We start from the raw sequence: 27,895 nt of genomic DNA, 5'->3' as shown, positions 1-27,895 counted from the left end.
TGAGACCAGGTGAGGGGGAAGGTGGGAGGTGGGGGAGGGGGGATGAAGTTGAAGTGAGAAGCTCGGAGGGATAGGTGACGGGGAAGGTGGGTGGCTGGCGGGTGATGGGTTGATGCAGGTGGGGAGGGATGATAGGCAGATGGAGGAGGGGAGAGTGGGAAGAGGCTGTGAGGTGATGGGTTGATGCAGGTGGGGAGGATGATAGGCAGGTGGAGGAGGGGAGAGTGGGAATTGTGACTGAGACTGGGAGGTGAGAGGTGAAGATGGTCGGATCTGATCAGAGAGGAACGTGGATCATGGAACCAAGAGCGGAGTTGGGGGGGTGCAGACAGGAGCAGTGTGGGGGGGGCCATTGGGATGAGGGGGTGGTGGAGGGGAAAGAAATGGTGATGTGGCAGGGATGGGTGAATCTGGGTGAATTGGGGAGGAGAGAGTAAAGGGATAAAGGGGCAGCATATTACTGGAAGTTGGAGAATTCGTTGTTCGTGCAATCAGATTGTAAGTGACCCAGGGGGCTGTTCTTCCAGTTTGAGTTTGGCCTCAGCCTCGCCTCCAAATCCTGGCACCAATGTTCCCCTCTCAAATAGCCTCAGATCAGCTTCGGAACAACTTAAGTGCCCTACATGCACTGTGAATTATATTAACATTTTATTAACTTGTTTGTGGTAACATTTGTTTGATGTGCTGTGATGGAATGTGGCTTTCTCTTTGCCATTGGGAGACTGGTGAAGTACCCAGGTAACATTTATTGTATGCACAGACTCTCCCACCTCAGCCACTGAACCTTGTAACTCCTCCAGAGTTGTCACAGGTCTCTGGTGGTGTCCCTCACTGGTCCCCTTGCACGGTCACTCAGTTTTTGAGGACAACCGGCTCTAGGCAGATTTACAGCTGTGCCATATTCTTTTTATTTCTTGATGGTTGACTTAAATGTACTCCAAGGGATATTCAGTGACCTGGAAATTTCTTGCATATGATTTGGTATGTCATGTTAAAGGGGGTGAATACTTAATGCAATCAATTATTTTGTGTTTTATATTTATAATTAATTTAGATCACTTTGTAGAGATTTGTGTCAAAGGTGAAAACCAAAGTCTTTTTTCTGTTGATCAGTGTCAAAAAAAGCCAAATTAAATCCACTGTGATTCATATTGTAAAACATTAAAACTTCTGCGGGGGGGGGATGAATACTTTTTAGAGACACTGTGGGTATAGTCAGATGACAATAAATTTCATCTTAATCTTGAATTTGAGATTATCTGTTTGATACTCAAACAGAGGTGGTGGGGATTGTTTGAGAATTGAACCTGAGGTGACGTGGTTTGAAGAATCTGCCTAAAGACAGATAAAGATACCAGAGGGCACACACTCAGAATAGAGGGATGTTCATTGGAACAGAGATGAGGAGGAATTTCTTTAGCCAGAGGCTGGTGAATCTGGAATTCATCGCCACAGGCGGCTGTAGAGGCCAAGTCATTGGGTGTATTTAAGGCAGAGGTTGATGAGTCAGGGTGTCAGAAGTTACAGGGAGAGGCAGGAGAATGGGATTGATAGGGAACTGGATCGGATATGATGAAATAGCAGAGCAGTCCTGATGGGTCAAATGGCCCAATTCTGTTCCTACGCCTTGATAAAGATCAGCTTTATTTGCCATGTATATGAAAACCTACAGTAAAATGTGCTCTGCGTTAATGATCTACGAAGTCTGAGGATGTGTTGAGAACAGCCTGCAAATGTCACTATACTTCTGGTGCCTACGTAGCGTGCCACAACCCCAACTCGTACGTCTTTGGACTGGGTGAGGAAACCGGAGCATCCGGAGGAAACCCACAGGGTCTCAGGGAGAATGTAGAAACTCCTTTCGGACAGTGGCAGGATCAAACGCTGATTACTGGCACTATAAAACACTGTGCTAACTACTATGCTACCATCCTGTCCTCATTTTAGATGCCTCATTTCTCTCTCCCTTGGTAGGGTCTGGGAACGGATGAGAAGTGTGTGATTGAAGTTCTTGCATCCAGGAACAACAAACAGATTCATGCGTTGACCAGTGCCTACAAGGAAGGTGAGGTGACCTAAGCTGTGGGACTGCTGGTGATTGGGATACCACTGACCCAGGTTGTCACTGCCTGCTCATCACCACCTTGTGCCAACTGACCCAAAGGACAAACCCGTGATCGGCAAGGGCAGGGGGAGGGGGAGGTGGGGGGGGGAGAGGGAGGGGGTGAGTGTGGGGGGGGAGAGGGAGGGGGTGAGTGTGAGGGGGAGAGGGAGGTGGTGAGTGTGAGGGGGAGACGGATGTGGTGGGTGTGGAGGAGAGGGAGGTGGTGAGTGTGGGGGAGAGGGAGGAGGTGGTGAGTGTGGGGGAGAGGGAGGAGGTGGTGAGTGTGGGGGAGAGGGAGGTGGTGGGTGTGGGGGGAGAGGGAGGTGGTGGTGAGTGTGGGGGAGAGGGAGGTGGTGGGTGTGGGGGAGAGGGATGTGGTGGGTGTGAGGGGGAGAGGGAGGTGGTGGGTGTGGAGGAGAGGGATGTGGGTGTGAGGGGGAGAGGGAGGTGGTGGGTGTGGGGGAGAGGGATGTGGTGAGTGTGAGGGGGAGAGGGAGGTGGTGAGTGTGAGGGGGAGAGGGAGGTGGTGGGTGTGGGGGAGAGGGAAGTGGTGGGTGTGGGGGAGAAGGAGGTGGTGGGTGTGGGGGAGAGGGAGGGTGGTGAGTGTGGGGGAGAGGGAGGTGGTGAGTGTGGGGGAGAGGGAGGTGGTGGGTGTGGGTGTGGGGGAGAGGGAGGTGGTGGTGAGTGTGGGGGAGAGGGAGGTGGTGGGTGTGGGGGAGAGGGATGTGGTGGGTGTGAGGGGGAGAGGGAGGTGGTGGGTGTGGAGGAGAGGGATGTGGGTGTGAGGGGGAGAGGGAGGTGGTGGGCTGTGGGGGAGAGGGAGGTGGTGGGTGTGGGGGAGAGGGAGGGTGGGTGTGGAGGAGAGGGAGGTGGTGGGTGTGGGGGAGAGGGAGGTGGTGGTGAGTGTGGGGGGAGAGGGAGGTGGTGGGTGTGGGGGAGAGGGAGGTGGGTGTGGGGGAGAGGGAAGTGGTGGGTGTATGGGGGAGAGGGAGGTGGTGGGTGTGAGGGGGAGAGGGAGGTGGGGAGTTGGGGAGGTGTGTGGAGGAGAGAGGTGGTGGGCTGTGAGGGAGAGGGATGTGAGTGTGTGGGGGAGAGAGAGGTGAGTGTGTGGGGGAGAGAGAGGTGGGGAGGTGGTGGGAGAGGCAGGAGAGGATTTGGAGTGGTGGAGTCTGGGAGCCAGGAGGAGGGTGGGAGGCCACCCTCCATTGCCTCTGACAGCATTGTATCCTTTCTCCTGTACAGTGTATGAATCTGATCTGGAAACTGATGTTGTTGGAGACACATCTGGACACTTTAAGAAGATGTTGGTGGTGCTGCTGCAGGTACGTGTTCTGCCAATGGAACTGTGTAGAAAGACATCACCCCATCCCATCCTCCGTGAATTTGTGCAGGAGGAGTGAGGATGGAACCTAACTTGCCAGTGTATGAGGTCACACTGACGTTGTGTTGCTAACTCTTACCCATTTTGGTACAATGAGGTAAATTCATGGTAGGATGGTCACCTCTCGAGTGAACAAGTATTATCCTAGCCCCTTCTCCACAGTTTACAAGGAAGATTGAAGGAGTGCAGAGAAAATTTACAAAGATGTTGCCGGGTCTTGAGATGTTGGAGGAGAGGGAGTCATCGGGAAAAATCAAATAGGATAGGACTTTATTCCTTGCAATGTAGAAAACCGAGTGGAGATTTGATGGAGATATACAAAATTATGAGGAGTATCGATAGGGTAAATGCAAGCAGGCTTTTTCCGCGGAGGTTGGGTGAGACTGGAACCAGAGGTCATGGGTTAAGGGTGAAAGGTTTCAGGGCAACATGAGGGCGGTGCAAGTGTGGAACGAACTGCCTTCGGAAGTGTTGGATGTGAGTTTGCTTTCAAATTAAAGAGACGTTTGGTTAGGTACATGGATGGGAGGGGTGTGGACAGCTCTGGTCCGAGTACAGGGCAATGGAGCTAGGCAGAATAACAGATACATATGAGCTGCCAACCAGGACTGGGGAGACTGATCTGCCTGAATCAACGAGTTTTAAGGCACTAGTAACCTGCCTTTGCCCCTTCTCCTGTCAGTAGAATCACCTCTAATAGGCCTAGTAGCTCAGCCACGAGCAAAGGCCAGGAGCTGGACTTGGTTGTCCGAGGCTGTTTGAGGCGCATGCCTTTGGGAGCATTTAATAGGTAGTGGGAGCCTGTCTACATTACCACCCCGGTCTATACCAACCTTAAGGAACCAACCCTAACCTAATCACGGGTCAAGTTACATTGACCCATTAACCTACCCGGGACGTCTTTGCACTATGGGAGCAAACCAGAGCACCCGGGGAAAACCCATGCATTCCACGGGGGGGACTTGCAGAATAGCGCAGGAACTGAATGACACTCTGGAATGCCCCGAGCAGTCAGCGCAGGCTAACTGCTACACTACCATGGCAATTACCGCAGATGCTGCAATGAGATTCAACGCGTGTTGTAGGGTGAGCAGTTCAGGTCTCCAGATCGTAAGACATAGGAGCAGAATTAGGCCAGTCTGCTCTGTCATTCCATCATGGCTGATTTATTATCTCTCTCAACCTGGGGTCCACACGGGCCCCTTAGTTAACGGTAGGGGTCTAGGGCTTAAAGAAGGTTGGGAATCCCTACTCTAAAGCAAATTCTCCTGCCTTCTCCCCGTAACCTTTGATGCCCTGACTAATCAAGAACCTATCAACCTCCATTTTAAATATATCCAATGACTTGGTCTCCACAGCCATCTGTGGCAATGAATTCCACAGATTCACCTCCCCCTTCCACCCACTACTGGAAGTATCCTCTCCATGTTCACTGTATCCAGGTCTCTCAGTATTTGATAGTTCTCAATGAGAATTGGTGTTGGGCACGTGGCCAAGTGGTTAAGGTGTTCATCTAGTGATCTGAAGGTCGCTAGTTCCAGCCTCAGCTGTGGCAGCGTGTTTGTGCCCTTGAGCAAGGCACTTAATCACACATTGCTCTAGTCTGTGTGAGGAGTGGTGCCCCACACAGACTTCCAACCTGCGCCTTGTAAGGCATGAAAATGCCCGACGCAGGCCTCTCATGGTGTGAGTCTATGTTCCCTCCCTCCCCTCCCAATGAGAACTCCCTCATTCTTCTAAGCACCAGTGAGTACAGGCCCAGAGCCTTCAAACTCTTCCTATATTAATCCAGTGACAGTTGTAGCAGGGTGAGAAATTAATCTTTTGTTCTTTCTGCTCCTTGTGCCTCCCAGGGAACCAGAGAGGAGGATGATGTTGTGAGTGAGGACCTTGTGGCTCAGGACGCCAAGGTAGGTCGGCAGCAGGTCAAACCCAGACTCGGTGACTTGATAGAGGTGTGTACAATGATAAGGTTCAAGGATCAGCTTTGTTCACCATATACAATCAGAGGCCACTTTATTACAAACCTCCCGTACCTGTGTATGTTTGTGGTCTTCTGCTGCTGTAGCCCATCCCCTTCAAAATTCAACGTGTTGTCCATTCAGAGATGCTCTTCTGCACACTACTGTTGTAACGTGTGGTTATTTGAGTTACTGACACTGTCCTGTCAGTTTGAACCAGTCTGGCCATTCTCCTCTGACCTTTCTCATTAACGAGGCATTCCCCCCACAGAACCACTGCTCAATGGATTTTAATTTTGTTTTTCACACCACTTCCTGTAAACTCTAGAGACTGTGTGTGAAAATCCCTGAAGATCAACAGTTTCTGAAATCCCTGCCTGGCACCAACAATCATTCCACGATCAAAGTCACTTAGATCACCTTTCTTCCTCATTCTGATGTTTGGTCTGAACAAAAACTGAATCTCTTGATAACCAGATTGCAGTGCTGCTCCGGTCCGTGCAAAACAAATATTTACAATGCATGTGGTATGGCTTCGTTACATGCAACAAGTGACTTTCATGGTCCATAACATTCAAAGGCCAACTGAAAGCCAGGGTGTAGCATTATTCAGCTGCACAACTGGGAAGAAGTTATTTCCCAATCTTACTGTCTTGGCTGAGATGTTTCTGTATCTCCTACCAGACGGCAGGAGATTGAACGGACAGTGTCCGGGATGGGATGGGTCTTGAATGATGTTACCAGCTCACAGTAGGTGTTGAGAATTGTAGATTGTCTCCGGAAGTGACAGGGTTAATGGGGCAAGTGTCTTCCTGATGCTCATGGCTGTGTTTTGAATCACGCAGGAGCTGTACGAAGCCGGGGAGCTCCAGTGGGGAACGGAAGAGAGCACATTTATCACCATCCTGGGAAGCCGTAGTTTCTGCCACCTTCGGTTAGGTATGGCTCAACCGCAACATCAAACTGCCAGCAGCTCCTCCGTAAGACGTAGGAATAGAATTAGGCCTTTCAGCTGATCAAGCTCACCCCGCCATTCCATCGTGGCTGATGTATTATCCCTCTCAACCCCATTCTCCTGTCTTTGCCCCATAACTTTGGACCCCCTTATTAATCAAGATGTTATCAATCTGGTTTAAATATCTCCAATGACTTGGCCTCCACAGATTCACCACTGTCTGGCTAAAGAAATTCCCCCTCATCTCTGTTCTAAAGGGACATCCTTGTATTCTGAGGCTGTGCCCTCTGGTCCTGGACTCACCTGTTATAGGAAACATCCCCTCCACATGCACTCAATATAGGCCTTTCAATATTTGGTATGTTTCTATGAGATTTCACCCCCCCCCCCCATTCTCCTAAACTAAGTTCATTGAGTATTGGCCCAGACACATCAAAGACTCTTCATATTTTAACCCTTTCACTCCTGGGATCACCTCCTCTGGGCCCTCTCGAATGCCAGTGTGTCCTTTCTTAGATGTAGACAGGTACATGAATAGGAAAGGCTTGGAGGGCTGTGGTCCAAATGCAGGCAAATGGGCCTAACTTAGATGGCATCATGGCTGAGTCGGGCCGAAGGGCCTTTGACTCTATGACAATTGTCTGGTCAGGTTACCAGTCCCCTGATACAATCAGAAGGAGCAATCAATCGACCTTGTCAGGATGTGAGTGTTTCCCTGTGCAATGCTAACCATCCCTCTGGGTGGCGTGTTAGTTGTTAGTGTAGTGGCCAGTTGCTGTACTCTCTTCCTAAATCTCTAAATCTGCACTAGAGTGGGGAGCTATTTTGTCACCTGGGTTTAATTTCTGTAATAATTGAAACACAAAATAATGCAGCTGCTGGAAATCAGCAATAAAAAGCTATTGAAGCTATGTAGTGATGTGTGGTTAGCATAACACTATACTGCATCAGCAGTCTGGGTTCAATTCCTGCCATTGTCTGTAATTTCTCCTCGTGACCACCTGGGTTTCCTCTGGGTGCTCTGGTTTCTTCCTACTTTACAAATAGTTAAGTTAAAGTCCGTCCCGAGCCTTATAGGCTCATCAGGCCGGTGCTTATGCCGGTTTCCGTGGTGTGAAGCGACTGAGAGTTTGAGACCCCCCCCCCCCCCAGCGGATAGGACACTAGTCTATCGCAAGGTTAACCCCAAGCATTTTTGCTGGTACCCATTTTCAGCTGGGTGGACTGGAGCAATGTGTGGTTAAGTGCCTTGCTCAAGGACACAACACGCTGTCTTGGCTGGGGCTCGAACTCACAACCATTCAGATCGCTAGTCCAATGCCTTAACCACTTGGCCACGCACCACACTTTACAAATATGTGCAGATTAATTGCTCACATGGGTGACATTTGGTGGTGTGGGCCTTAAGGGCCTGTTACTATACTGTATCTCAAAAAAAAATGTTCTTTTCCAGTGTTTGATGAGTATCAGAATATCGCCGGGAAGGAGATTGAAGACAGCCTGCGGGATGAGCTTTCGGGAGACTTTCAGAAGCTGATGTTGACAGTGGGTAAGGAAACACTTGCTGTTGGTTGGCAGGAAGTCAAAGTCAAGTCGATTGCCATCTGCACAAGTCCATAGGTACATAGGTGCAAGGAGAAACTTACTTGGGTGACAAGATCTCTGAGAATCTAACCTGGTCCCAACATATTGATGCACCTATAACGAAGGCAAGACAGCTGCTATATTTCATTTGGAGATTGAAGAGATTTCGTTTGTCAACTAAAACACTCAAACTTTTATAGATGTACCTTGGACAGCATTCTGACAGGCTGCATCACTGTCTGGTATAGAGGAAGGGTTGCTGCACAGGACTGAAAGCTACAGAAAGTTGTAAAATTAGTCAGCTCCATCTTGGTATTAGCCTCCGTAGTATCCAAGACATCTTCAAGGAGGTGTCTCAGAAAGGGAACATCCATTACTAAAGACCCCCATCACCCAGGGCATGCCCTCTTCTCATTGTTACCATCAGGGAGGAGGTACAGAAGCCTGAAGGCACACACTCAGCGATTCAGGAACAGCTTCTTCCCCTCTGCCATTCGATTCCTGAATGGACATTGAACCCATGAACACTACCTCACTTTTTAAAAAAATATACAGTGCCTATAAAAGTATTCATCCCCCTGGAAATTTTCATGTTTTATTGTTTTACAACATTTAGTCACAGTGAATTTAATTTGGCTTTTTAACCACTGATCAACAGAAAAAGACTCTTCCATGCCAAAGTGAAAGCAGATCTCCACAAAGTGATCTAGATTAATTACAAATATAAAACATAAACTAATTGATTGGTCAGTATATTGTAGATGCACCTTTAGCAGCAATTATTGCCTTGAGTCTGTGTGCATAGGTCTCTATCAGCTTTGCATATCTGGACACTGCAATTTTTCCCCATTTTTCTTTACAAAACTGTTCAAGCTCTGTCAGATTGCATGGGGATTGTGAGTGAACAGCCCTTTTCAAGTCCAGCCACAAATTCTCAATTGGATTGAGGTCTGGACTCTGACTTGGCCACTCCAGGACATTAACTTTGTTACTTTTAAGTTGTTCCTGTGTAGCTTTGGCTTTATGCTTGTGATCATTGCCTTGATGGAAAACAAAACAAACCTTCTCCCAAGTCACAGTTCTCTTGCAGACTGAATCAGGTTTTCCTCTGGGATTTCCTTGTATTTTGCTGCATTCATTTTACCCTCTACCTTCACAAGCCTTCCAGGGCCTGCTGCAGTGAAGCATCCCCACAGCATGATACAGCCACCACCATGCTTCACGGTAGGGATGGTGTGTTTTTGATGATGTGCAGTGTTTGGCTTACACCAAACATAGCGTTTAGTCTGACGGCCAAAAAGTCCAATTTTCGTTTCATCAGACCATAGAACCTTCTTCCAGCTGACTTCAGAGTCTCTCACGTGCCTTCTAGCTGAGTTTTTTTTCAACAGTTGCTTTCTCTTTGCCACTGTCCCATAAATTTGTGACTGATGAAGCACCTGGGTAACAGGTGTTGTATACGCAGTCTCTTACATCACAACCACTGAAGCTTGTAACTCTTCCAGAGTTGTCATAGGTCTCTCGGTAGCCTCCCTCACTAGTCCCCTTCTTGCACGGTCACTCAGTTTTTGAGGATGGCCTGCTCTGGGCAGATTTACAGCTGTGCCATATTCTTTCCAGTTCTTAGTGATTGACTTAACTGTACTCCAGGGAAAATCCAGTGACTTGGGAATTTTTCTTCATCCGTCTCCTGCCTTGTGCTTTTCAATAACCTTTTGGTGGAGTTGCTTGGAGAGTTCTTTTGTCTTCATTGTTTAGTTTTTGCCAGGATACTGACTCACCAGCAGTTGGACCTTCCAGGTACAGGGGTATTTTTACTACAATCAATTCAGACACTTTGATTGCACACAGTGATCTCCATTTAACTAATTATGTGACTTCTAAAACCAATTAGCTGCACCAGTGATGATTTGGTGTGTCATATTAAAGGGGATGAATATTTACATAAACAATTATTTTGTGTTTTATAATTGTAATTCATTTAGATCACTTTGTAGAGATCTGTTTTCACATTGACACAAAAGAGTCTTTTTCTGTTGATCAGTGTCAAAAAGTCAAATTAAATCCACTGTGATTCAATGTTGTAAGACAGACCATGAAAACTTTCAAGGGGTGGGTGTGAATATTATCTTGTAGACACTAGATATTATTTCTGTTTTTGTGCTATTTTTAATCTATCAATATACATATATATACTTACTGTATTTGATGGATTTATTTATTTATCCGTTCTATAGTAATCACATGTACTGCATTGAACTGCTGCTGCCATGTTAACAATTTGACGACAAATACCGGTGATAATAAACCTGATTCTGATTGTAATTTTGAATTGTAGCAGCATTGGATAAACAGCAGTCACAAGAAAAACATTAATACTCATAAAATACTCACAATTTCAACAAGAAGGAATTGATCAGCTTTATTCACCACATGCATTTACACGTATTAGAGTTTGAGTTGCTGTGACACGTAACAAGAAAATATTCAGCAATTATAAAGAATAAAGAAATCTTATAAAAGTAAAGTTAGAAGTTAAAGTATGGCTATGGAATAAAGTACGCACAAATACCTAATTACCAGCATGTATTTACAGTGTAAACAGCATTATAAGCAGTGGTTTAAAGTGTTTCCAGTGCAGTGATAGGGGTAATACATAGAGGGGGTGGTGCAGGGGCTAACTAGAATGGTTGATCAGATTAACTGCCTGGGGGAAGAAACTTTTAAGATGGCGTAAAAGCAATTAGAATTTTAAAAAAGTCAATTTTAGCACCAAGTGGTCACAGTGTTACTTAACTGTAATGACTGCAGTTTTGTGGTGTCTGAAAAGAGGATGCTGTCCAAGTTGCATGCCATCTTGGTCAATGTCTCCCATCCACTACATAATGTACTGGGTGGGCACAGGAGTACATTCAGCCAAAGACTCATTCCACCGAGATGCAACACAGAGCGTCATAGGAAGTCATTCCTGCCTGTGGCCATCAAACTTTACAACTCCTCCCTTGGAGGGTCAGACACCCTGAGCCAATAGGCTGGTCCTGGACTTATTTCCTGGCATAATTTACATATTACTATTTAACTATTTATGGTTTTATTACTATTTATTATTTATGGTGCAACTGTAACAAAAAACCAATTTCCCCCGGGATCAATGAAATATGACTATGACTACGACTATTGGTGTTCGGTTCAAGAACTGAGTGGTTGACGGGAAGTAGCTGTTCTTGAACCTGGTGGTGTGGGACTTCAGGCTTCTGTACTCCTGCCTGATGGGAGCTGTGAGAAGATGGCATGGCCTGGATGGTGGGAGTCTTTGATGATGGATGTTGCTTTCTGCAGAGCCTCTTGTAGGTAATAGCAGTGGTGGGGAGGGAAGTGTCCGTGAGGTACTGGGCTCAGTCCACTTCCATCTGCAGCTCCTGACGTTCCTCTGCAGTACCAGAGCACGATGAGTGTTGGAAGTATCCAGACCAGTCAGGCCCACTCTCAACAGTAGATCTGTAAAAGTTTGCAAGGAACAATGCAGGGGAAGCTTCACCCTCCCTAGAGGGGAATTGAACTGACACAGTTTGAGCTAGGTTGTTGGTTTATGAGATGCCACGTTTTCACGATAGCTGGGAGATCATGTTCACTCTTAGTTCCTGAACCGGACCGTCACTGGACTGCCCTCTCACCCCAAACTGGAATCCGGTTTACCATCAACGTCTTCATGATGTGAAGTTTGTTGGTTTGCAAAGACATGAAATTACTATATATTTTAAAATAAAAAGTGGGAAAAGAAGATAGAACAATGAGGACCATTTAGAAATCTGGTGGTGGAGCGAAAGAAGCTGTTCCTAAATAGTTGATTTTGGGTCTTTTGCCTCCTCCCCAATGCTAAAAATGAGAAGATGGTATGTCCTATGTGGTGAGGATCCTCAGTGGTAGTTTCCACCATCTTGACACTGACTCTTACAGAGGTGCTTTACGGTGGGGGAGTTTGTGTCCGTGATGGAGCTGGCCAAGTCTACAAATCTGTGCAGCCTCTTGCTATCCTCTGCATTGGAGCTTTCAGCCCAGGCTGCAACCTCACACTCAGTGTCAGCAAGACCAAGGAATTGATTGTGGACTTCAGGAAGGAGAAGTTAGGAGAACACACTTCAGTCCTCATTGAGCTGTCAGTGGTGGAGGAGACGAGCAGTTTCAAGTTCCTGGGCATCAATATCTCTGAAGGTCTATCCTGGACTGAATATATAGTGATGCAATTATGAAGGAGGCATGAAGGTGGCTGCATTTCATTAGGAGTTTGAAGAAATTTGGTAAATTTGTACAGATGTACCATGGAGAGCATCCTAACTGGTTGCATCACCACCAGATAAGGAGGCACCAATGCGTAGGATCGAAAGAAGCTGCAAAGGTTTGTAGGCTCGCTAAGCGCCATCATGGGCACTGCCTTCCCACCATTGAAGGCGGTGAAGACCCTATCACTGAAGACCCTCCCACTGAGGACATGCTCTCATCTCATTCCAGACATTGGGAGTCTGAAGACACACACTCAATGTTCTCGGAACAGCTTCATTCCCTCTGCCATCAGATTTCTGAATGGTGCATGAACCTGTGAGCACCACCTCACTGCCATTTTAATTCCTCTCCCAATTCCCATCCTGACATGTCCGTCCACGGCCACAATGAGGCCGCTCTCAGAGTGGAGGAGCAGCACTTCATATTCTGTCTGGGTAGCTTCCAACCTGATGGCATGAATATTGATTTCTCCAACTTCCGGTAACTTTCTCCCCCTCCCTCTTCCCTCTTATTCTATTCCCCACTTTGGCCTCTTACCTCTTCTCACCTGCCTATCACCTACTCTGGTACCCCTCCTCCTTCCCTTTCTCCCATGGTCCACTCTGCTCTCCTGTCAGATTTCTTCTTCAGCCCTTTGCCTTTTCCACCTATCACCTCCCAGCTTCATACTTCATCTTCCTCCTCCATTCACCTGGCTTCACCTATCACCTCCCAGTTAGTCCTCCTTCCCCTCCCCGCACCTCATTCTGTAATTTGGCCCCTTCATTTCCAGTCCTGATGAAGGGTCTAGGCCCAAAATGTCGTCTGCTTATTCATTTCCACAGATGATGCCTGACTTGCTGAGTTCCTGTCGAACCTGTTGGAATTCTTTGAGGAGATTACAAGCTGGATAAATTAAGGGGATGCTGTGGATGTTGTATATTTTGGTTAGAGCATTGGCTGATTGGTAGGAGGCAACAAGTGGGAATAAAAGGATCCTTTTCTGGTTGGCTGCCAGTGACTAGTGATGTTCCGCAGGGGTCTGTGTTGGGACCACTTCTTTTTATGCTGTATATAAATGATTTAGATGATGGAATAGATGGCTTTGTTGCCAGGTTTTCAGATGATACGAAGATTGGTGGAGGGCAGGTACTGTTGAGGAAACAGGTAGGCTGCAGAAGGAATAAACAGATTAGGAGAATGGGCAAGAAAGTGACAAATGAAATACAATGTTGGAAAATGCATGATCATGCACTTTGGTAGTAGAAATAAATGTGCAGACTGTGTTCTAACCTGGGAGAAAATCATAAAATCTGAGATGCAAATGGACTTGGGAGTCCTTGTACAAAACACCCTGAAGGTTAACTAAACAACAGGAATTCTGCAGATGCTGGAATTCAAGCAACACACATCAAAGTTGCTGGTGAACGCAGCAGGCTAGGCAGCATCTCTAGGAAGAGGTGCAGTCGACGTTTCAGGCCGAGACCTGACGAAGGGTCTTCGCCTGAAACGGCGACTGCACCTCTTCCTAGAGATGCTGCCTAGCCTGCTGCGTTCACCAGCAACTTTTATCTGTGTTGCCTGAAGGTTAACTTGCAGGTAGAGTCGGTAGTGAGGAAAGCAGATGCAATGTTAGCATTCATTTCAAGGGGTCTAGAATACAAGAGCAGAGATGTGATGCTGAGTTTTTATAAGGCACTGGTGAGGCCTCACCTTGAATATTGTGAACAGTTTTGGCCTCCTCTTCTAAGAAAAGATGAGCTGGCATTGAAGAGGGTTCAGCGGACGTTCACAAGGATGATTCCAGGAATGAAAGGGTTATCATACAGGAACATTTGATAGCTTTGGGTCTGTACTCACTGGAATTTAGAAGGATTGGGGTGGGGGATCTAATTGAAACATTTTGAATGTTGAAAGGCCTAGCCAGAGTAGATGTGGAAGGAATGTTTCTCATGATGGGAGAGTCTAGGACAAGAGGGCACAGCCTCAGGATAGAGGGGCATCCATTTAAAACAGGGATGCAAAGAAATTTCTTTAGCCAGAGGGTGGTGAATTTCTGGAATTTGTTATCACAGGCAGCTGTGGAGGCCAGGTCGTTGGATGTATTTAAGGCAGAGCAGGATAGGTTCTTGATTGGACATGGCATCAAATGTTCTGGGGATAAGGCTGAGGAGGAGAAAAAAAGGATCAGCCTTGGTTGAATGGCGGAGCAGACTCGATTGACCAAATGGCTTCATTCTGTTCCTATGTCTTACAGTCTTCTTCCAGTATTTTGTGTGTTGCCTCTTTTGCGCTATTTGTTTATGTAGCTTGTATTTATTTTCATGTACTGCACTGGGCTGCTGCCAGGAAACATCCGCTATATGTAAGGGTTGTTAAACCTGATTCGGACTCTGATGCAGCCAGTCAGAATGCTCTCCACTGGAGATTGGTGGAAAACTTCCCGGGGCCGGGGGGGTTACACTTCCCCACACCATTTACCCCGGTCCTTCCCTGCGCTTGCCTCGGTCTTCGCTGTGATCCAGTGGGTAGGTTGGAGGTTTGGTCTGATGCCACCTGGTTAATGTTGCCTGTTTGCCTGTGCCCTGCAGTCAGATGCGCCAGAAACAAGCCGGAGTACTTCGCTTCCCGACTCTTCAAGGCCATGAAGGTAAAGCAGTTTGCGCCGGCGGAAAACGTTGACACATCCCAGACAGCCGTAAAGCAGAGAATTAGATCCTTCATCCCAGCGCTTCAGTGCTGGCAATACACCTACTGTTGTGAATCCCACTTCCCAGCATTAGTTCCATACCCCTCTGTGTCGCCTGCACTCTTGTTCTTTATCACCCAGACTCGTCAGGTGTCCTTTCTCGGTACTCATCTCCGGCGCCATCTTGTGTGTTGCAACTTGCAGCCCCCTCCCACTTCTCCACTCCCCCTCCCATCTGCCCATCACACACACTGGGTCCCCTTCCCTCCATTGCTGCCCCCTCCTTTAGACACATTCAGATTTACACTTGGTGTCCACTTTATTAGGAGCCTCCTGACCCTAATAGAGTGGACACTGAGTGTATGTTTGTGTCCTCTGAGCTGCTGTAGCCCATCCACTTCAAAGTTTGATGTCTTGTATGTTCAGAGATGCTCTCCTGCTCACCACTGCTGTAGCATGTGGTTATTTGAGTTACTGTCACCTTCCTGTCAGCTTGAACCAATGTGGCCATTTGCCATAGACCTCTCTCATTAACAAGGCGTTTTAACCAACAGAACTACCGCTCACTGGATTTTCATACCATTCTCTGTAAACCCTAGAGACCGTTGTGCGTGAAAATCCAGGAGATCAGCAGTTTCTGAGATACTCAAACCACCCCATCTGGCACCAACAATCATTCCACTGTCAAAGTCACTTAGAACACATTCTTCCCTATTTGTTCCCCATTCTGAAGTTTGGTCTGAACAACGACTGAACCTCTTGACCATGTCTGCATGCTTTTATGCATTGGGTTGCTGCCAGATGATTGGCTGCTTATATATTTGCATTAACGAGCAGGTGTACAGCTTGGCCATTGTATTTATCACAAGTACATCGAAACACACAATAACATGTTGTTTGTGTAACCGTATGTTTCGATGTATTTGTGAGTCATAGACCACTACAGCACAGAAAGAGGCCTTTTGGCCCTTCTAGCCCATGCCAGTCCCATTGACCCAGACCATATCCCTCCATACCCCTCCCATCCATGTACCTATCCAAGCACCTCTTCAATGAGGCACGGTAGTGTAGCAGTCACTGTAACTCTGATAAAGGGCCAGTGACCGATGTTGGGGAAGTCCAGAACGAGGGGTCACAGTTTGAGGATAAAGGGGAAGCCTTTTAGGACCGAGATGAGGAAAAACTTCTTCACACAGAGAGTGATGGATCTGTGGAATTCTCCGCCATGAAACAGTTGAGACCAGTTCATTGGCTATATTTAAGAGGGAGTTAGATATGGCCCTTGTGGCTAAAGGGATCAGGGGGTATGGAGAGAAGGCAGGTACAGGGTTCTGAGTTGGATGATCAGCCATGATCATACTGAATGGCAGTGCAGGCTCAAAGGGCCGAATGGCCTACTCCTGCACCTATTTTTCTATGTTTCTATGATCACCAATTACAGTTCAATTTCCACCGCTGCTTGTAGGGAGTTTGAACATTCTCCCTGTGACCACGTGGGTTTTCTCTCACATTCCCGAGAGGCACGGGTCTGGGTAGCTGAGTTGTGGGCACGCTATGTTGGCACTGGTGACACTTTCAGGCTGCATGTCCACGGACTGTGACGGTCGTTGGCACAGCAGAATTGCACCCTGACCACTGCCACTGTAAAGTGTTACACTAACCACTGTGCCAGTGTGTTATCCCTGTGAACACGCCCCCTCCCACAGAACGGGCCCCTTTGATGTCGTGCAGCAGCCGGGGCAGAAGGTAGATACAGACTTCAAGGACAGAACACCAGATGAGGGGTCTTTCCCTTGCTCCCTCCCTCTCCATTTCCTCCCTATCTCCTCTCCCTGTCTCCTGCTCCCTCTCCCTCAACCCTCTCTCCCTCTCACTTTCACTCTCTTTTCTTACCCCTCTCTTCCCCACCCCCTTCCCCACCCCCTTCCCCACCCCTCTTCCCCACCCCTCCTCCCCTCCTCTCTTCCCCCTCCCCTCTCCTCTTCCCCCCCCACTCTCTGCCCCCCTCTTCCCCCACTTACCCTCTGCAGGGTATGGGAACACGGGACAACACTCTGATCCGAATCATGGTGTCCCGTAGCGAGATCGACATGCTGGACATCCGTGAGGAGTTTCGGAAGAAGTACGAGAAATCACTGCACAGTATGATCCGGGTGAGTGTCGGGGCGAATAATTCCAAAAGATAAGGAATATTGTGGTGGTGTTCATGGGTTCACAGTCCATTCGGAAATCTGATGGTGCAGGGGTGAAGCTGTTCCTGAATCATTGAGCGTACTGCCCTGGCTTACGTAACCAGTCAGAATGCTCTCTACAAAACAACTTTTAAAGTTGTCAGGAATTTTCCTGCAATTGTGGGTTTGGGAATCTCCTCCTGAGCAGAAAGGAAATATTGGAGAATTTGAGGGGTGGGGGGGTGGTGGGTCGGGAACATCATGCTAAAAATCCTTCAGTTCTGGAAAGATCAGCCAGGAAAACAACAAATGCCTTACAGCTTCAGGAATCGGTGATCGGGGTCAAATTCTCGCCGTTGTCTGCACTGAGTTTGTACGTTCTCCCTGGGACCACGTGTGTTTCTTCCACATGCTCTGGTTCTGTCCCACGTTCCAAAGACGTATTGGTTAGGGTTAGTGAGTTATGGGCGTGCTGTGTTGGTACCAGAAGGGTGGCAACACTTGCGGGCTGCCCCCAGCACATCCTCAGACTGTGTTGGTCGTTGACACAAATGAGGCATTTCACTGTTTCGATGTACATGTGACAAATAAATCAGAACCAGGTTTAATATCATTGGCGTATGTCCTGAAATTTGATGTTTTGCGGCAGCAGTACTTTGTATTGGATAATTAAAAAAATATAAATTAAAAACTATATATTCAGGCAGATGGGGCTCGTCAGCTGTGATTGGCAGCTCATCTAGAAGGAAAACTCTGATCTCAAACCTCCGCTGCCTTGCTGCCATACCCACTCACGGGGAAGGTTTCGGGAGTAAACCCCGAGGGAAAAAATCCGGAGCAGGGTCCCTAAGACTGCCCTACATTGAGCTCAGTGCTGACTGGCAACTCCTGCGACGCCTCTGGTGTCAAACTGTATCGGTCTCTGCCGATCCTTTAGATTCATCCGCTCTGTGGAGAGAGGGAGCCTGCAACATGGGAAACAGCTTGCTCTCTGTATCGTACTGTCCTGACTCGTGTATCCTGACTGCTAGGATGCAACATCCAGGGTCAACCCTGACCAACAGAGGGTCACTCATAATAACATAAGAAATATATATATACACACACACACACACACATATACATACAGTATTAGATTAGATTATGAGGGCACTCAGTCCTCGTTTATTGTCATTTAGTAAGGTATGCATTAAGAGATGATACAATGTTCGTCCAGTATGATATCACAGAAACACAAGACAGACCAAGACTAAAACTGACAAAAACACATAATTATCACATATAGTTACAACAGTGCAGAGCAATATCGTAATTTGATGAAGAGCAGACCATGGGCACGGTAAAAAAAAAGTCTCAAGTCCCGATAGCCCATCATCTCACGCAGACGGTAGAAGGGAAAAACTCTCCTTGCCATGAAACTCCAGCGCCGCAAACTTGCCGATGCAGCACCCTGGAAGCACCCGACCACAGCCGACTCTTGAGTCCGTCCAAAAACTTCGAGCCTCCGACACCGAGCACCGAGCACCATCTCTGCCGAGCGCTTTGACCCCATCCCCGGCCGCCTAGCGACGAGCAAAGCCGAGGACTCGGGGCCTTCCCCTCCGGAGATTCTGGATCACACAGTAGCAGCAGCAGCGAAGCAGGCATTTCAGAAGTTTTACCAGATGTTCCTCCGTGCTCTCACGTTTGCCTCCATCAAATCAGGATTGTGCACGGTACCCTACTTGACAAATAACAGATATTCATCACCGGAGTGGCCACTGCGAGCTGCATTGCGCCGCCATCTTCTCCTCTACACAGCATATGGGACAGTATATGTGCCCAAGACTTTGCTCAGTGCTGTACGACCTATAGTTTTACTGCTACTGGTGCTGTATACAATTAAATTAAGTAGTGCAAAAAGAGCCAAAAAAAAAAAAAGATTTAGTGTACGTGGGTTCGTTGTCCATTCACAAATCTGACAGTGGAGGGGAAGAAGCTGTTTGTCTTCAGGCTCCTGTACCTCCTCCCTGATGGTAGCAGTGAGAAGAGGGCATGTCCTGATTAACCTTCTCTTTAAATTTCATGTCACGTAAGACAGAGATTCTGATTCTGAGTGGGTGGGGGGGGGGGTGATTACAGATGGGAGTAACCATAGGTTTCATTCATCCTTTCTTCCTTACAGAGTGACACCTCTGGGGTGTACAAGCGAGCTTTGCTGCGGCTGTGTGGCGGTGACGACGAGTAAGTTTGTCTTCCTCCGTGACGGGTAGAAATGGGAGTCGTTACCCGGCTACTGGAGGCAGAGGGTTGGGTGGACTGTTCAGAGAGATTTTCCCTTGCCGACTAGAGCCACATCATCCCTACCTCAAAGGCTGGGGTGGGGGTGCTTGTTCATGGGGTTACAGTGTGGAAAGTGTTTTCAAGGGCAGAAGTTGGCCCCGGATTTAATTTATTGTATACGTCAGTGGGGTTACAGCTAATTACACCTACCTACCTTTATTCCCCTGCTCCTTTGATACTCTTGAACTGTCTATAGATCCTTCAAAGATGCTGTGCAAGTCGGTCGGGTGGTAAAGAAGGTGCGTGGTGTATTGGCCTTCATTAGTCGGGTTGGGGGTAGAGTTTGAGAGCTGCAAAGTAATGTTGCCGCTCTATAAAACCCTGGTTAGACCACACTGGGAGTACTGTGTTCAGTTCTGCTCGCCTCATTACAGGAAGGATGTGGAAGTTTTAGAGAGGGTGCAGAGGAGACTGGCCAGGATGCCACCTGGATTACAGAGCGTGTCTCATGATGAAAGGTTGAGCAAACTAGAGCTGTTTTTCTTTACAGCTTACAGAGGGAGGGAGGGAGGGATTGTAATATGGGTTGAACATTCAGTGGGAGCACAGTGCAATCCCAGACGCAGCCAGGGGAGACGGAGGCTTGGGGAAGGTGGGGAAGGGATGTCAGGTACTGGGAAACAGTGAAAACCACTTGCTCGCCTGCCATCCAAACAGATCGTTCCTGACGAAGGAAAGCAGAGTGGGAATACAGATCTCTGAAAGTGGTGTCACAGGTAGATGGGGTCATAAAGAGTATTTTTGGCATATTGGCCTTCATAAAACAAAGTATTGAGTACAGGAGATGGGATGTTATAGTGGAATTGTATAAGACATTGCTGAGGCCTAATTTGGAATATTGTGTGCAGTTTTGGTCACCAACCTACAGGAAAGATGTAAGTAAGATTCAAAGAGTGCAAAAACAATTTTACAAGCAAGTTGTTAAGACTTGAGGACCCGAGTTGTAGTGAAGGGTTGAATAGGTTAGGACTTTACTCCCTGAAGTGTAGAGATTGAGGGGAGATTTGATAGAGATATGCAAAGTTATGAGGGGTATAGATAGGGTAAATACAAGCAGGCTTTTTCCACTGACGTTGGGTTGGACAAAAACTGGAGGTCATGGGTTAAGTGTGAAAGGTGAAATGTTTAAGGGGAATATGAGAGGGAACTTCATGTAGGGTGGTGAGAGTGGTTGAAGCGGGTTTGATTAAAATATTGAAGATAAACTTGAATAGGTACTTGGATGGGAGGGATATGGAGGGCTATGGTTCAGTTGTGGTCTGCTGGATTTGGCATGGACTAGATGGGCTGAAGGGCCTGTTTCTGTGCTCTACCCATCTATGACTCTGACTTTAATAAAGCGTTACAGAATATAATGTTATTTGGAGCAAAGGAGGATGAAAGGTGTCTTGATAGAGGTGTATAAAATGGTAAGAGGCAGAGATTAAGTGGACAGTCCAAGACTTTTTCCCAGGGTGGAAATGGCTAATACCAGGGGGCATAATTTTAAGGTGTTTGGGGGCAAGTATAGGGTCAGAGGTAGGTTTTTCACTCAGGAGAGTGGTGGGTGTGAGGAACGTGCTACCAGGGGTGGTGGAAGAGGCAGATACATTAGGGATATTTAACAAAAAAAACTCTTGGATAGGCAGATAGATGATAGAAAAAATGGAGGACTATGGAGGAAGAAAGGGTTAGATTGACCTTAGAGCTGGTCATAAGGACAGCACAGCATTGTGGGATGAAGGATCTGTGCTGTTGAATAGTTCATAGTTTTTAGGGTCTGACAGCGAAGGGGAAGCATCTGTTCCTTAATGGTTGAGTGTGGGTCTTCAGGCTCTTGTAGATATAGGACCAGAATCCTTGTCGGCAGAGTTAAGAAACTGAAAGGGTAAAAAGACCCTTTTGGGAGTTATATATTGGCCTCTGGAAGTAGAAAAGTCATGTATTAAGACAATGTTACAATAGTCATGGGGGATTTTGATATGCAGGTAGATTGGGAAAATCAGGTTAGTGCTGGATCCTGTGAGAGGGAATTTGTAGAGTGTCTGCTAGATGGCTTTTAGAGCAGCTTGTGATTGAGCACAATAGGGGAATGCAATTCTGGACTGTATAATGAACTAGAATTGATAAGCTCAAGGAAACCTTGGGAGGCAGTGATCATAATATGATACAATTCACCCTGCGGTTTGAGAGGGAGAAACTAAAACCAAATGTATCAGTGTTACAGTGGAGTAAAGGGAATTACAGAGGCATGAGAGAGGAGCTGGCCAAAGTTGATTAGAAGGGGACAATAGCAGGGTTGACAGCAGAACAGAAACGGATGGAGTTTCTGGGGGAATTCAGAAGGTGCCGGATAGATACATCCCAAAGATGAAGAGGTATTCTAAAGGCAGGATGATACAACCATGGCTGACAAGAGAAGTCAAAACCAACATAAAAGCCAAAGAGAAGACATATAAGATAGCAAAACTTAGTGGGAAGGTCAAGGATTGGGAAGCTTTTAAAAAGCAACAGAAGGCAACTAAAAAGCCATAAGAAGAGAAAAAGTAATCTATCCAGAAATATCAAAGAGGATACCAAAAGTTGTTCAGATATATGGAGTAAAAGAGAGGCGAGAGTGGATATTGGACCACCAGAACATGATGCTGGAGAGGTAGTAATGGGGGACAAGGAAATGGCGGGCGAACTGAATAAGTATTTAGCGTCAGTCATCACTGTGGATGGCACCAGCAGTGTGACAGAAATGCGAGAGTGTTGGGGGGGGGGGTGGAAATGGGTGCAGAAGGGTGTGTTACTGCTATTACTCAGGAGAAGGTGCTTGGGAGGTTGAAAGGTCTGAAGGTAGCTAAGTCACCTGGACCAGATAGACTGCACCCAGGGTTCTGAAAGAGGTAGCTGAAGAGATTGTGGGGGCATTCATTAGTAATGATCTTTCAAGAATCACTAGGTTCTGGAATAGCTACGGAGGACTGAAAATTGCAAATGTTACTCCACTCTTCCAGAAGGGAGAGAAGCACAAGAAAGGAAATTGTAAGGCAGTTAGTCTGACTTCAGTGGTTAGGAAGATGGTGGAATTGATTGTTAAGGATGAGGTTTTGGAGTCCTTGGAGATGCATGGTGAAACAGGTCAAAGTCAGCATTAGGGGAAATCTTGCCTGACAAATCTGTTGAAATTATTTGAGGAAATAACAGACAGAATGGACAGAGGAGAGTCAGTGGATGTTATGTACTTGGATTTTCAGAAGGCCTTTGACAAGATGCCACACATGAGGCTGTAAACAAGTAACGAGTCCATGGTATTACAGGAAAGATTCTAGCATGGATAGAGCAGTGGCCAATTGGCAGGAGGCAGACAGTGGGAATAAAGGGGCCCTATTCTGGTTGGCTACTGGTGACTAGTGGTGTTCCACAGGGTTGTTATTGGGATATGTCAACGATTTGGATGATGGAACTAATGGCTTTGTGGCCAAGTTTGTAGACAATACTTAGCTAGGTGGGAGGGGGCAGGTAGGGTTGATAAAGCTGGGAGTCTGCAGTAGGACTTAAGCAGAAGGGAGAATGGGTAAAGAAGTAGCAGATGGAATATAGGGTAGGGGAGTACATGGTCATACACTTTGGTAAAAGAGAAAAAACGTACTATTTTCTAAAGGAAGTAAATTCAAAAATCAGAGGTGCAAAGGGACTTGAGAGTCCTTGTGGAGGTTAACTTGCAGATTGAGTCAGTGGTGGTGAAGGCAAATGCAATGTTAGCTTTTGAGAGAAATAGAATATAAAAGCAAAGATGTGGTGCTGAGGCTTTATAAGCCACTGTCAGACCGCGCTTGGAGTATTGTGAGCAGTTTTCGGCCCCTTATCTAAGAAGGGATGTGCTGGCATTGGAGAGTGTTCAGAGGAGTTTCCCAAGAATGATTCCAGGAATGAAAAGATTAACATACGGTAAGTGTTTAATGGCGCAGGGCCTGTACTCACTGGAGTTAGAAGAATGAGGGGGGACCTCATTGAAACCTATTGAATATTGAAAGGCCTAGATAGAGTGGATGTGGAGAGGATGCCTCCTATAGTGGGTGAGTCTAGGACCAGGGGCCCAGCCTCACAATAGAAGGATGTCCATTTAGAACAGAGATGAGGAGGAATTTTTTTAGCCAGAAGGTGGTAAATCCGTGGAATCCATTGCCATGGATGGCTCTGAAGACCAAGTCATTGAGTATATTTAAAGCAGAGATTGATAGGTTCTTAGTTAGTCAAGGTGTCAAAGGTGCAGCATAGGTTCACGAGATTAATTCCCGGGATGGCGGGACTGTCATATGTTGAAAGATTGGAGTGACTGGGTTTGTATACACTGGAATTTAGAAGGATGAGAGGGGATCTGATTGAAACATATAAGATTATTAAGGGATTGGACATGCTAGAGGCAGGAAACATGTTCTCGATTTTGGGGGAGTCCAGAACCAGAGGCCACAATTTGAGAATAAGGGGTAGGCCATTTAGAACGGAGTTGAGGAAAAACTCTTTCACCCAGAGAGTTGTGGATCTGTGGAATGCTCTGCCTCAGAAGGCAGTGGAGGCCAATTCTCTGGATGCTTTCAAGTAAGAGTTAGATAGAGCTCTTAAAGATAGCGGAGTGAAGGGATATGGGGAGAAGGCAGTAATGGGGTACTGATTGTGGATGATCAGCCATGATCACAGTGAATGGTGGTGCTGGCTCAAAGGGCCGAATGGCCTACTCCTGCACCTATTGTCTATTGTCTGTTGTTACGGGGAGAGGAAGGAGAATGGGGTTGAGGGGGATAATAAATCAGCCCTGATGGGCTGAGTGACAAATTCTGCTCCTACTTTTTGTCTTATGGTCCTCCCTGATGGTTGTAATGAGAAGATAGCATGTTCTGGATGGTGAGGGTCCTTCATAATGGATGTCGCCATCTTGAGTCACTACCTTCTGAAGATATTGTCAATAATCAAAGTTGGGGGCAAGGATTTTGGAAACGGAGGCAGGGTGGGGGTTGGCAACATGAGTGGCCTCAGGTGTGGAGTCTTGAAATGTGTGCATTCCCCCCCCCCCACCCTCCCCAGCCCCATCGACCTCGGTGTCCTGTACCCCTCCCGGGCCTCACATCTTGTCCTGTTTGCTTGACGTTGCAGTGTTGCGGGTGAATTTTTTCCTGAGGCCGCGCAGGTTGCCTATCAGACCTGGGAACTCAGTGCCACTGCAAGAGTCGAGGTTTGGTTCAAACACCCCTCCCTCACCTAACCATCTGCTAACCACTTCCGTGTGCTAACCGCGGCTTGTGTCTAATCCACCCTATGGACACACCACACTGACCTTAAAGAGACAGTAATACCCACTCTCCCCACCACCTTGGTCTGGCTTCTACTGCCTTCCTTTATCGGTATTGGTTTATTATCATCACATGGACTGAGTACAGTGAAAAACTGGTCTTGCTTACAGATCAGATCATTGCTGAGGGAGAACAATGCAGAATGAATTGTAAAAGCTACTGAAAATGTGCAGTGCAGGTAAATGATGAAGTGCAAGTTGATAATGAGGTAGATGGTGAGGCCAAGAGTCCATCTTGGTCTAGAGGAGGTTCACAAGAATTATCCTGGGAATAGAAGGGTTAATGGATGAGGTGTGCTTGATGGCTCTGGGTCTGTACTCACTGGAGTTCAGAAGAAACCTCATTGAAACAGATCGGATATTGAAAGGCCTAGGTAGAGTGAAGGTGCAACAGTTGCTTCCTATAGTGAGTGGAGTCTAGGACCAGAGGGCACAACCTCAGAAAGTTCCCAGTTCAAAGTAAATGTTATATTTAAAGTACATATATTTCACCATAAACAACCCTGAGGTTCATTTTTTGTGGGCATTCTCAGCAAATCAATATATTAGTAACTATAACAGGATCAATGAGAGACTGCACAATTAGTGTGTTCTACCAGAGTGCAGAAGACAACAAACTGTGCAAATGCAATTATAAATAAATAACAAGAAAATGAGATGAAGAGTCCTTGAAATGAGTCCATTGGTTGTAGGAATATTTCATTGATGGGCTGAGTGAAATCATCCCTTCTGGTTCAGTAGCCTGATGATTGAGGGGTAGTAACTGTTCCTGAACCTGGTGGTGAGAGTACTGAGGCTCCTGTATCACCTTCCTGATGGCAGCAACAAGAAGAGAGCATGGCCTGGGTGGTGAGCACCCCTGATAATGGGGATGCTGCTTTCCTGCAACAGCATTTCATGTTGCTGTGGTCAGTATTGGGGACAGCTTTACCATTGATGGACCGGACCATCTCCACTACTTTTTGCGGGATTTTCCGTTTAAGAGCGTTGGTGTTTCCATACCAGGCTGTGATACAACCAGTCAATATAACCTCAAGATGGAGCCGACTAAATTTACAACCCTCTGCAGCTTCTTTCAGTCCTGTGCAGTCGCCCCCCCCCAATACCAGACAGTGATGCAGCCTGTCAGAATGCTCTCCACAGTGCATCTATAGAAGTTTTTGTATGTAAATATCTTCAAACTCCTAATGAAGTATAGTTGCTGTCTTGCCTTCTTTATGACTACATCGATGTGTTGGGACCAGGTTAGGTTCTCAGAGATCTTGACACCCAGGAACTTGAAGCTGCTCACTTTCTCCACTTCTGATCCCTCTATGAGGATTGGTATGTGTTCCTTCGTCTTACCCTTCCTGAAGTCCACAACCAGCTCTTTCGTTTTACTGACGTTGAGTGCCAGGTTGTTGCTGCGGCACCACTCCACTAGTTGGCATATCTCACTCCTGTACGCCGTCTCATCACCACCTGAGATTCTAACAACAATGTTGTAATCATCAACAAAGTTATAAATGGTATATTAGCTATGCCTAGCCACACCATCATGGATATAGAGAGAGAGTAAAGCAGTGGGTAAAGCACACACCCCTGAGATCGTCAGCAAGGAGGAGATGTTATCACCAATCCGCACAGATTGTGGTCTTCCAGTTAAGAAGTCGAGGATCCAATTGCAGAGGGAGGTACAGAGGCCCAGGTTCTGCAACTTCTCAATCAGGTTGTGAGAATGATGATATTAAATACTGAGCTACAGTCGATGAACAGCATCCTGATGTAGGTGTTTGTGTTGTCCAGGTGGTTTAAGGCCATGTGAAGAGCCTTTGAGATTGCATCTGCCATTGACCTTTTGTGGCGATAGGCAAATTGCAATAGGTCCAGGTCCTTGCCGAGGCAAGAATTCAGTCTAGTCATGACCAACCTCTCAAAGCATTTCATCACTGTCGATGTGAGTGCTACTGGGTGATAATCATTAAGACAGCTCAGATTATTCTTCTTAGGCACTGGTATAATTGTTGCCTTTTTGAAGCAGGTGGGAACTTCGGCCCTAGCAATGAGAGGTTGAAAATGCCCTTGAATACTCCCGCCAGTTGGCTGGCACAGGTTTTCAGAGCCTTACCAGGTACTCCATCGGGACCTTCTGCCTTACGAAGGTTCACTCTCTATAAAGGCAGCCTGACATTGGCCTCTGAGACAGAGATCACAGGGTCACCAGGTGCAGCAGGGATCTTCACAGCTGTAGTTATATTCTCCCTTTCAAAGTGGGCATGGGAGGTGTTGTGTTCATCTGAGTTCATCGCTGCCATTCGTGCTATTGGGTTTCACTTTGTAGGAAGTGATGTCTTGCAGACCCTGCCAGAGTTGTCATACATCTGATGTCACCATCAAACTCATTTGAAATTGTCCCTTCGCTCTTGAGGTAGCCCTCCGCAGATCGTACCTGGTTTTCTGGTACAAATCTGGGTCGCCAGACTTGAAGGCCACAGATCTAGCCTTCTGCAGACAACGTATCTCCTGGTTCATCCATGGCTTTTGGTTTGGGAATGTAGAGTAAGTCTCTGTAGGCACACACTCATCCATACAGGTTTAATGAAGTTGGTAACAACTGCAGCATACTCATCCAGGTTTGAAGATGAATCCCTGAATACAGTCCAGTCCACTGATTCATAGCAGTCCTGTAGGCGCTCCTGTGCTTTCTTCGTCCATACCAGCTTGGTCCTCACTGCTGGTGCTGTAGTCTTCAGTCTCTGCCTATACTCAGGGAGTAGAAGTACAGCCAGTTCACACTTCCCGAAGTGAGGGCGTGGAGTAGCACGGTAGGCATTCTTGGTGGTATAAAAATGGTCCAGTGTGTCGTTTCCTCTGGTGTTGCAAGTGATCTGTTGATGGTAATTGCTGAGTGATTTTTTTCAGACTGGCCTGGTTAAAATCTCCCAAAACAATAGTGAAGGTGTCGGTCTGCGCTGTTTCGTGCATATTGATTCCATTGCTCAAATCATCTAAAGCCTGATTGACGTTGGCCTGAGGTGGAACGTATACTGCTACCAAAACAACCCCGGAGAACTCCCATGGTAGGCTAAAAGGTTGGCGCTTAACGGCTAGATATTCCAGGTCCGGTGAGCAGAATTGGGACAGCACTGATATATTTGTGCACCAAGAAGAGTTG

General features: G+C 47.0%; 1 protein-coding gene across 1 annotated transcript in view; it reads left to right on the top strand.

Moving 5' to 3' along the window:
• anxa6 (annexin A6) overlaps positions 1–27,895 on the top strand; it is a 96,155-nt gene that overhangs the window by 34,056 nt on the left and 34,204 nt on the right. The window contains 9 exon segments of the mRNA XM_072264631.1: positions 1,975–2,065; positions 3,347–3,426; positions 5,339–5,395; positions 6,292–6,385; positions 7,855–7,950; positions 14,837–14,895; positions 16,965–17,087; positions 19,270–19,328; positions 24,546–24,624. Coding sequence (XP_072120732.1) covers positions 1,975–2,065; positions 3,347–3,426; positions 5,339–5,395; positions 6,292–6,385; positions 7,855–7,950; positions 14,837–14,895; positions 16,965–17,087; positions 19,270–19,328; positions 24,546–24,624 — 738 coding nt within the window.

Source organism: Mobula birostris, chromosome 7 (assembly GCF_030028105.1).
Source record: "Mobula birostris isolate sMobBir1 chromosome 7, sMobBir1.hap1, whole genome shotgun sequence".
Taxonomy (NCBI): domain Eukaryota; kingdom Metazoa; phylum Chordata; class Chondrichthyes; order Myliobatiformes; family Myliobatidae; genus Mobula; species Mobula birostris.
This window is presented reverse-complemented; position numbering and strand designations above follow the sequence as displayed.